At 41.4% G+C, this 11,435-nt stretch overlaps 1 protein-coding gene across 1 annotated transcript; it reads right to left on the bottom strand.

Annotated features, from left to right (window-relative positions):
- Window positions 1-858: 858 nt before the first annotated feature.
- Window positions 859-3,703, bottom strand: LOC125293665 (adrenodoxin-like). The gene is made up of 4 exons (XM_048241717.1): window positions 3,480-3,703; window positions 2,106-2,230; window positions 1,761-1,890; window positions 859-1,510 (listed from the first exon to the last, which is right to left on the bottom strand). Exons 1-4 carry the CDS (start codon window positions 3,641-3,643, stop codon window positions 1,396-1,398), a joined length of 534 nt encoding a protein of 177 aa, XP_048097674.1. The 5' UTR covers window positions 3,644-3,703; the 3' UTR covers window positions 859-1,395.
- Between the last annotated feature and the right edge of the window lie 7,732 nt (window positions 3,704-11,435).

The following is an 11,435-nucleotide window of genomic DNA, read 5'->3' as shown; positions in this document are numbered from 1 at the left end:
GGATATTGCTTGTTCACAATTTGAGCTGTGTATGCAAAGACACAGAGTTCAGAGTTCACACATTTTGAATATTTCATTTGAGCTACATTTTACACTGATATGGCATGATGGCAAAATAAACACAGCTAACAATGGTTTTAAATTGCAATAGCCTATGATTAAATGTAATGGAATATTCAACTAAGGTAGACTGCTGTTCACAGCACTAAGCTATTTATGGTTACTGATATACCCCGAGTCTCTGGCCCTCTCTTAGAGCCAGGCATAGTGAGCTGGCCCTCGGAAAAAAAAAGTTTGTGGACCACTGGTATAGGCCCACTTTCTATACTGCAAGTCTGCAAGTCTAGAAAGTATGCACGTGTTCTTGTCTCCTAAATGAGGTTATTATGACTAATTACTGAGTACTCTACTGTATACCTTATACATTCCTACCATACATATGCCTTAGTGTTGCGCTAAGAATATTATCCCCAGATTATGAGTTGAGTTGAGCATAGTGAATAACGCTGAGACAGTAGCTACAGAGGCTTTCATGTTAGATTTTACAAATTGACATTAAATGCTGTTTACATCTGTGTGAGGCCGCAAGTCCTGTTTTACAAATTGTCATTAAATGCTGTTTACATCTGTGAAAGGCCGCAAGTCCTGTTTTGGTCAGTATTTGTCTGTATGATCAATGTGTGAGGAAATGTTTTTTTTATAACAATCATTCTTATCTCACAGATTAAAATTGTGGGTTTTAATTTGCCTGAAAGGAAAAGTATTGTTGGCCTGTGGCGCACAACAAATTATGTCATAGAAGCCCATCAGAGGCATAAGAGTTTATGCACACAGGATGCAACAGTAAAACAATCTGTGTCGGACACGCCAAAACGCCCTATTTATTTGAGGATGTGTAATTCAGTTCATGGCTGCAATGCTAATCATACAGCAACAGGAATTCTTTCATGTTCTGTGATAAGCACTGTCCAAGTTGTTGATCAAGGAACACAGACTAATGATCTTCTGGTTTCTCTTCCTTCATGCAGAATGAGAAAGGATGTATTTGAAAGAGATCTTGATTATACGGACCAGGAAGTGATCACCTGTCAGACACCATTTACTTCCTCACTCTCTCCAGGTCTATAATGCCTTCGTGGTTGAGCCCAGTTGGTCCTGTTCAGTTGATAGATTGCATGTATGTCTGGACAAAAACTACTCTAAACAGATGTTTTGATACAGTGCTAATATATTTATGAAAAGCAGAGGTTAAATTAATTCATTAACATAAACTAGTATTTTGATATGTCTGTCAACATCTAATCCTGAAACAACAGCTGTGTTTAACTGTAAAGTTTTTGCTAGGTGCTGAGTTATTATGACATAATCTCTGAGGTCATAGGTCAGGTGAGAGTTTCAGGAGGAGGGGCCAGCACCATCTGTCTGCCGAATATCATTCACGCTATCAGGAACACGCACCACCATCCCATGCAGGTGATTAGACAGGCAGATCTGGCAACCCAGACGAGACCTAGCATAGAACACAACCATAGATAATGTTTATTTTATTTTTTAAATGAATCAATAACCCAAGCAGAATAGTGTTATATCTATAGGAAATCAAGTTTATACTGTTTTATATGTACAAAAATCTATACATTGCACGTACAGGCACATGTTGGTCCTATCAGGATATAAAATTAGCCAAAAACCTACACACATTGAAGTAGTCAATGGTAATGTAAGATGCTATGGCTGTTACGTGTTTGCTTCTCACTCACGTTTCTGTGAGTCCAAAGGCCAGGTCCAGTAGGTCCATCTCCTCGTCTGAGACAATGCCCAGCTTATTGTAGTTGGATTCGTCAAGGATGACATGACATGTGGAGCAGGCCAGTGTTCCCTCACATGCACCTATTTGTATGTATGTTCACACACATACACACACACACACACACACACACACACACACACACACACACACACACACACACACACACCAGAGAGTTTATGATCTTGTGAAGAGGATTTTATGTGTGTGTGTGTGTGTTGTGTGTGTGAGAGAGAGAGAGAAAGAGAGAGAGAGATAGAGAAAGGAGGTGGGGTATGGGTCGGGGAGACACACATACCAAAACCTTCGATTTTCAGTTTGTGATCAACAACAACATTTAGAAGTGTGTCTCCATCACGACCTTGGACTTCAACCCTTTCTCCATCACGGTATACAAATGTAATGTTTATTTTCTGTTCAGACCTGCAGAAACACACAAACATGCCAACCATATAAAAATACTAAACCTTCACTCTAGATCCAAATCAGTGCTTTAATCAGATAGAATTAAAAAAAGTATATATACATTCCCATGTTGGGGCGCCCCCATGTATTAAAGGAGAATTCTGGCCATTTTTCACATAGATCTCTGTTTCTCAAGGTCACCGAGTACTGTAGGTAAGAAAACAAATCGGTGCTACCTAGCTCGAGTTCCTGCAGCCAACAGCTAGAGCGGCCAGGCAGTGTGCATTCAGATTGTTGAACAATGTTCCTCAGAGAATTTGTGAAATTTGTCCTGTGTTAGATCCTGTGTCATAGAAGAAAGGATTACCGCCACTAGCTGTGTGTTTCTTTCAGAACATTCAGAACACAACTTTGTTGTGGATAATCAGCTTGGTATGTACGATGAAAACTGAGGCCATTTAGTGTGATTGAGTGAAAACTGGTCAGCTTGTCGACGTTCTTCTTAGCTGAAAAGCTCACATTCTGTTTAACAATTGCAAGATGTGTATATGAACAGATGCCTGTTCAAATAGTCACTAACATTGTGTTGGTCAGGTGTCTTGGGTCACTGAATATTATATTAATAACCATGCCATTGCTCAGTTTGGCAGTGGAACTTGTGCTGACACGGGAGGATTCAGCTACACAGTAGATTAAAACTCTAAATCACTTTTCAGCTTCTGAACTATTGTGTGTGTGTGTGTGTGTGTGTGTGTGTGTGTGTGTGTGTGTGTGTGTGTGTGTGTGTGGGTGTGTGTGTGTGCAAAAAGCTCTCTCTCTCACACACACACACACACACACACACACACACACACACACACACACACACACACACACACACACACACACACACACACACACACACACACACACACACACACACATACACTGGTGGATGAATAGACTTAGAGTAAAACCTAATCACACACACAATGTCCTTGTAGGAAAAGATATCCTAATAATCCTATTAAAAACCAAAAGCTGCAACTTTGTGACTAATTAAAAAAAAACACTTTGAGATATCTTGAGATATCTGCAAAAGGATTTGTATGATGTGAAAACAGTTAACAGGTGATTTGAACTTAATTTCACATCTATATGACATGCATGTACATTCTTAGTCAATTAAAAGCTTAATTGGACAAATCAGCCTCCTAAATATGTATACATATGTATGTAAAAACAGATGAAGAAATATGTTGTTTAGCGTGTCTTTTGAAGATCTTACCTCAGAGAGCATACAGTTGTTAGGCTGCGAGAGCTGGTGTTCAGTTTATGCAGTGGACGGACAAGCGATGGCACATTTCTAGTGGTTGCAGGCAGTGTTGAGGCTAACCAAAGGGGCCAAAAATTCTGGGCGAAGGACAATACTCTTGTGGAAGCAGAGGACATGGTAGGAAATGCTGTCCAGCACAGGAGGCGATGTGTTGTGCTTCCCCAGCGCTCGAAGGCACAAAATGCTGAGTGCATTCTTCTAAAACCGCCCTTCACACTGTGTAATCCCATGGTGACGCAACCCCTTCATCCAGGATAACTGATTAATTTCACTAACAAATATAAACTATAACACTTGGATCATATCAAACTGTGAAAGACAAAAAGGTTGATGGGAGTAAAAGCATAAATTTTGTTGTTTTCTTTTTTCCTTGTGTGTTTCTCTTTATGCTATTCTAAAACCAGAATTATGTTTGTTTGAGAGGGGTCTTTGATACTGCTTGTGTTTAATGATCCACTGATGTACAAGCAATTTGCCACATTCCTTTTCTGGACTATTTTGTAAATGTCCTTGCAATTATTTCCATCATTATGCATTTTCTCATAATTCTTGGCCAATTGTTGTGCTAACAAATCTGCTTATAAAGTATAATCTACTTTTGGTTGTATGTTGTAACAGGCTGTGGTTATTGGTTAAGACTCTGTGGAATTTACAGGGATCTCCATGACTTGATTGACCTCTTGCTAACAGCAGAGAGTGCTGTCTGACAGGTTTTGGAGTTTTGCTCCAAAAGAAACATGGAAGACACATGGAAAACATCCTTATTGCTTGTGGGGTGTGTGGTACTGAAGAAAATGGCCATGCAGTGACAAAGACAGATTTGATGGCAGAGAGTTGTTTTATTGTAGTTTTGAGTTTGATTGTGATGATCCTTTTCCCCTTACAGCCTAGATGTCTGTTTGCTACCTTTCTCGTTCACATTCACCCCCTCACACAGTGGGTTTGGTGATGATACATCAGAGATTCAATTTTTTTTGTTTTAGCAAATTTAGCCTTAGCATACATTGGACTTAAATGTGTTCTGATTTTGTCATAGTCATACCATAGTAAAAGATGTAATTAACCACCAATTCATTTTTGACAAATCTGGAAGACAAGTATATTCAATTATGTTTCAAAATCTTTAAAAAATGACTGGTATTAATTTCATCAGCTCCCTTTCCACAGGTGTATTAATCAAGCACCTTGCAGTCTCCATTCATAATCTAGGTGCTTGATTTTATTCACCTGTGGAAAGGGACCTGATGAAACCCATGAATACACTCCTCTCAAATGATAAGCTGAAGCCACACCCAATCAAGGAAAAGGTGCTGCCCCTCTCAACTGTCTTACCACATCTCCAACCATTCTTCATACCAGCTGACTTTAAGACAGACGATAGAGCTAATTAGTAAAAACACCTGTGTTAAGTATACAAGGGATTTCCATGTAGCGAAGAGAGAGAGCAGTCACCCCACCCGGCCTTGTGTCTCTAAAATGTACATATGTACACACACACAGACATAAACACTGTCTTGACTGTGACTTGTGTGTACATCCAGCTGTTTGCATAGTCTTTCTTACTCCGACATGTCAGCGTGATATGTGGCACAGGCCAGCTGTGATCTCAAAGCACACCAGTGTTTACATATTGGGCCATAATTACGGTGACAGTTGTGACAGTGCTTTACCCCGTCAGATGTGCTAGTGTATGAGTGCACAGCACTACAGTATGGCTGTCTTTTAATTTCAAGAAATACAACCACAAATAAGAAAAAGTTGGAATGTTGTATACATTTCTAATAAAACAGAATGTGATAATATACAAGTCTCATAAACCCATATATAGCAGCTAAAAGGACATAGACAACATATCAAATGTTGAAAATAAAAATGTTGACTATTTCATGGAAAATATAGGTTCATTTTGAATTTGATGCCAGCAACAAAACAAGTTGGGACAGGAAATGTTTACCACTGTGCTGCTTCACCTCTTCATTTAACAAAATTCTGTAAATGTTTGGGAACTGAGGAGACCAGTTGCTAGAGTTTTGGGAATTAACTGTTGTCCCATTACTGCCCGGTATAGGATTTCAGTTGCTCAACAGTATGGGTCATTCTTAGCCATGTTTTTCATTCCATGATGCACCTAATTTGACAAATCTGGACTGCAGACAGGCCATTTTAGCACCTGGACTCTTCATCTATGGAGAAATACTGTTTACATATTGGCATTTTGGCATTATTTTCCTGAAATATTCAAGGTCTTCCCTGGAAAAGATGGCAGTAAACCTATATCATTCAGAATTGATTGTGCTTTGCCAGATGTGCAAGATGCCCATGCTATGCACTAATGCACCTCCACACCATCATAGATGTTGGGTTTCGAACTGAGCACTAAAACAAGTTGGATAGGTTGGATACTTGGATAGGCCCTCTCCTCTTTAGCCCAGATGAGTCCATGATTTCCAAAAAGAATGGCACATTTTTATTGGTCTAACCACAGGACCTTTTTCCATGTTACCTCAGTCCATTTTAAACAAGCTCAGGCCCAGATAAGACGGTATTTTCTGTATCATGTCTCAATACAATTTTGGCTGTCGCATAGATTTAAGTTTTTTAATTTAGTATCAAACTGTACACATAGACAATGGTTATCTGAGGTTTTCCTGAGCCCATACAATGATTTTCTTTACAGAAACAGGTCTGGTTTTGATGCAGTGTCATCTGAGGTCCAAAAGACCACAGCCATCCAATATTGTTTTTCAGCTCTAACCCTTGTTTGCAAAGATTATCTGGATTCTCTGGATGTTTTAATTACATTATGGCCTGTAGATAATGAACTCCCCAAATACTTCAAAATTTCATATTAAGAAGCATTACAATTACATTGTTTCATCATTTGTGCACACAGGTTTACACAGAGTGATGAATACCCCTACATCTTTGTAGGGGTATAATTCTGAGACACAGTGAGCTTATATCCCTCTAAGTTGTTGGTCCATTCATTCCCAGCTGTATGTGATTATACTTATATTTGTATGTGTACCTGAGTGTGGTCCATGAGTGTGTGTGAGGTAGAGGTAGAGGTAGAGAGAGAGAGAGAAAACAAAAAAGAGAGTTTGTTAGTCTAGTAAAACCATGTTATGTTCTGCAGGTTATGATAACATAAGGAAGATGAGTGAAGGTCCTTTAGAAGCCTCAGGCCTTATGTCCCCATTTGTCTAAATCCAGCTGTAGACCTCAATCAATCTAATCGTACAGCTTAGGTCTTGTATAAATACACGTCTCTTCAGCATTACACAAGAGCATTGAGAGGAAGTCCCCACGTCTGTGTTTATTCCTGATTAACATGATAAATTATTTGAACTAAATATTTCCTGTCAGAAAAAATGTCTCTTTCCAGCTGTTGCAGAGCAGTTGTTTAACAAAGGGCTTCTGATGTTTAGATGTCAAATCTATTCTTAAGTCATTTTTGTATCTAACAACTATACATGAACATGAATAGCGTTAATTGGTGTTGTAATGTTTAGGCAATCCTGATAGGCAAATCACAGTAATAAACTCTTTGTAACATAGAGCAAGGTCATAATAATATTTTTTCTTATGTAAACAATATTCAAACTAACCCCTCCCCCCTCTAGGCTGCTATGACTAACATGATCACATGGAACTATGGTATAGTATATAGCCACACAAAAGGCATATACCCAGAAAGCACATACTGATATTGCACAACCAAGTTTTTGAACATTTGCTACTTTGACCACAATATCCGGACTTATTTTCTATACCAATGCACAGATTATGTTATTATAGTTGTAATTATGGTTGTAATTTGTTCAGCTCTCAATGGCATGCGACAGAATGCCACACAGAAATGAGGAAAACAGCATTATCAGCCATTATTGTTTAAAGATATAAACATATCACCCCATGTGTTTGTGAATTACAAATCACCCCATGTGTTTGTGAACTACATATATCATACAATGGCAGGAACATTCATCCGCCATGTTTGCACATTCGGTGTTTGTGTGTGTGTGTGTGTGTGTGTGTGTGTGTCCAGTGTTGACTACATGGCTACAGCCTTGACATAGTGTTGAGGCCAAGGCTAAGGTCATCACTGGCCAGGGTATAAGGGTGTACCATGGAGCCAGGTGTTCGGGACTTTACACTGATGCTCACATGTCACATTCATTCAGAGTTCAACCAAGCTAAACTTCCTCATCTCATGATAAGAAGACCACTCCAGATCTGCTGTGGTCCTCTCTGTGTCTCTAACCAATGGCTGCTGTTCCGTGCTCTCTCAGAGGAGAGGCAGGCACACTTCATTCCAATTATGGCTCTGATTAGACACATAAACAGACTCTCTACAGACACACGCGGGTAATATCGCAGGCATGGGGGGGTTGGGTGGCCTGTTTATGCCCTGCTCTGTTTGGGTTGCCTAGTGGGAGAGAAGCGCAGACGTTACACAACTGACCTACGGCTTACAGTCCTCGGCTCCCTGGGGAAAAGGGTCGAAAACTTCAAGAGTGCAGTCCTCAGCTTGTTTGTTCTAATTATATGTTTGTTATGAAAAAGAAAATACCCAGGAAGCCTTGGCTATCAGGCTTTACTTTCACATAACACATTTCAGCACTGGTAGTGTAAACCTCAGTGTCACTTGTTATCTTCCCCTCCAACTTTCCTATTAGAGATTTGACCTTTTCTTTTTGATAATGAAATAGAAGTCGTCATAAACGAAGTCTTTGTAACATATCCAGAGCCACAACTTTGTCTGAGACAGTCTGGTATTTAGGTTCTATGTTTGTGGGTTCACTGAGGATGACTGTGCCGACTGCTAATGGTAATTCTATTTCTGTACGTCTTCACTCATCACAGAAACATATGAGCCTAGCGAGGTAGTTCCATTGCTCAGGAGTAGGCAACAGTAATATTGCATTACAAATACATGCAGTCGCCAGAGAGCGCTACTGCAACGTTAACATAGCCTATAACCCATATAATGTAGGCTATGGGATTTCTCTCCCCTGCTGTCCACCTCAAGACAGAAAAGGTGAATCTGTGCAATATCGAGGAAAATCATAAAGAGTAGCCTAGTTAAACGTCACCCTAACATACCAGTTTCCTCATCTACTCTTCCACTTCCAATTAATGCAATGAATGAATCTCAATGAATGTTTGAGATTAGAAAATAATAGGCTATATCTGAATTGGTTGGCTATTTCATTTAAAACTGCCAAAACGACCAAAAAAGAGACAAGCTATTTATCAAAACAGAGGCTTATAAACAAAACTGCATTGACCCTATTTGTCCGTATCAGTAACCCTTGCTCGGAAGTAGGTGGTGTCTGCTCGCGCGGCATCTCACGCTCCCTGAATTCCATTCCGTTTTTTACTGCGGCCAGCGCTCGTCGATCCCATCCCGACTACACTGGACTTCTAGTGTCTTGTACTGCATTGTATGTCGAAGTTTCGGAGTTGGAAAGAGAGTTGAGACGGGAGAGGGAGGTGAATAACTATTAAAAGACTGCACAACGTTTTGGTATTCCATGAAAGATACGTTGTTTGCACTTGGATTTCTGCTAAATTGAATGAAGTCCCACCGGGACTGGGGCAGAGAAGAAACTGCGGCCTTGCATTAGAAGAAACTTTTATAAACTAGTTCGTGAGTGCGGGACCTCGACTTTTTCTTTCTAGCGCGTGCGGGTCTTGCGCGAACTCCGGAGAAAATGGGCACTCGGACGAATGTCCGCAAAGTGTCCGGACTCATCATCTCTCTGATATTTACGTTTCATCTGACCAATGTAAGTGCATTGACCTACTATTTTACCTCAAGCAACCTGTTGTATTACAACTCCATGAACGCACTACTTTTTTAGCCTACTAGGTGAAAATGAAGTGCAAATATGTTGTTCAAATAGGCAACAGGTAGGCCTATCGATTCCGAAGAGCTGCTGTAAGAAAAGGTTAAAGATGGGGGAAATAACATTAGTGTAGCCTAACTTTTGAGCCTCTGTAGAAGAGTGCGGTTAGGGTTGTGGGCTATTTTCAACCAACCTCTGTAACTGAACACCTCTAATCACAGATTGTCTGTGTAATTTATGGTTAAATACATATACGAATCTAACATCAACTGAAATCTTTCTCGGGTAAAGTTTTGCGGATCTAATTTTGTCCTTAGAAACCAGACTATTCATAGCTGTTCCTACTGGCGTCTGCTTGCCCGTAAACTTCACCAACTTAATGGCTGCAGCTCGCTGGTTTCAACACCTTCATAATTCATTCATGTTATGATTGCTGGGTTTACATACAAGAGTTGTTTCCGCAGGTAATGCGGAAGCTGCATCTAAGTGTTTACACTAGTTTAAGTCCAAAATTATTACTTCCACCTGTCTGTAATCTAAGGCAGGATCTAGGCTATATTTACGCAGACTGAAAGGTAAACACTGGCACGATCGTGCATAGTGTACCACGTACATGTAACATTGTAGTAGGGTTATGGTTTCTTTAATAAATACAAGTGGGTCGTTCTCTGCATTTTTCTATGATCCAATGTGACTTGATTTACAATTAACACAACCGTTTCTTTAAACAAATACAAGCAATAACACTTTCTTGAGCCTTTACCTCCACAATGGGCTCTGAATGAGTGTTTCAACCAGCTCAGACCCTGGGGTCCAGGGCGCTGAGCTCTAAAGGTCCTGTTTTAGGGGAGGATTTCAGAGTGCTGTCGGTGACTGCGCAGGGGGATTCATAAGGTAGTTATGAGGTCGAGCTGGAATGCGCACATCTGTAAGGGGTTCTCTTTTGGGTTGTCACAAGCCGGGCTCCAATTCCAGTGAGGCTTAAGAGCTGCGGGGCACATCAGACTACCTGCACTGGCTTACGACCCCCTCTGCATATCTCATGGTGCTGGTGTTGGAAATGGTGTTTGAACTGTTTGTTTCTAACAAACTTCAGCTAATGCAGTCCTGGCAGACATGGTATAAATAGCTGTCAGTGAAGACTGAGATGTTGATGACGGCACTTTTCCAGGTCCAGGCCTCTGTTCCCCTCTGATGATAGTGGGGCCCACACTGGAGAGCTGCACCTGTCGGGGAGCTTGGGTCGGAGGGAGGTGTGTGTGTGTGTGTATGTGTGATGGTGGTTTGTGTGTTTGTGTGTGTGTGTGTGGGGGTGCTTGGCAAGGCGGTGTACATCAGACCTCATCCACATAACCTTCTGACCCCCTGCCTAAATCCTGTAGATCACATGATGATGAAAAGTCTTCCCCAGCTAGTATCCAGAGTGTGCTAATCCCCTGCGCGGTGAGACACGGGCCAAAGCGCCGGCTCCCTCCACCAGCCCACGCGGCCTCCGGCGTCTTCACTGACATTTGCAACATGACATTGCCGTCTCCGGTCTCCCGGGACCACCATGAGCGACACAATGGGACCATAATTGAATTATCCGGAACTGCAGGCATCTGTTTTTATCATCAGGAGTCAAACAGAGCTGTTAGGCCTGACGACTCATCTCATCCAGCTTTAGACCAGGACACCCCCCCTCCTCCTCCCCCTGCCCCCACTCTATTCACCTCCCCTTCAGTGACCAGCAGGAATCCCAGGCTCATAAGTATCAATCAGCCCTAACAAAACCCCTGAAATAAAGCACTGAAGTCCTTTATTAGGCCTTTAACTGACCTGCACCATAAAACACCCTCTCCACTCTACTGCCCCCTCCACTCCTCCCCCCAGCGCTTCCTCTCTCACCCCAGACACCAGTGCAGGTACATCACTGACCAAGAGCAGGGGTGCCTCAGCGTCCATTAGCGAAGACCGCCATCATCAGCCACTAGTATGGAACATTTTTCGCTGATGGTTTAGAGTGGGAGGCTATTAGTGTGCAGTTCCCATGATTCCAGCTGTGGTTTGTCTGAAG

Source organism: Alosa alosa, chromosome 4 (genome assembly GCF_017589495.1).
Source record: "Alosa alosa isolate M-15738 ecotype Scorff River chromosome 4, AALO_Geno_1.1, whole genome shotgun sequence".
Lineage (NCBI taxonomy): Eukaryota > Metazoa > Chordata > Actinopteri > Clupeiformes > Clupeidae > Alosa > Alosa alosa.
This window is presented reverse-complemented; position numbering and strand designations above follow the sequence as displayed.

Excerpts from the sequence above, each read along its gene's own strand:
- LOC125293665 (XM_048241717.1), bottom strand. The coding sequence starts at position 3,643 with ATGTCCTCTGCTTCCACAAGAGTATTGTCCTTCGCCCAGAATTTTTGG. Across the intron at positions 2,231-3,479 it reads ACAACTGTATGCTCTCTGAG|GTCTGAACAGAAAATAAACA; the intron begins GTAAGATCTTCA and ends GTGTTTCTGCAG. Across the intron at positions 1,511-1,760 it reads GCCTTTGGACTCACAGAAAC|GTCTCGTCTGGGTTGCCAGA; the intron begins GTGAGTGAGAAG and ends GTTCTATGCTAG.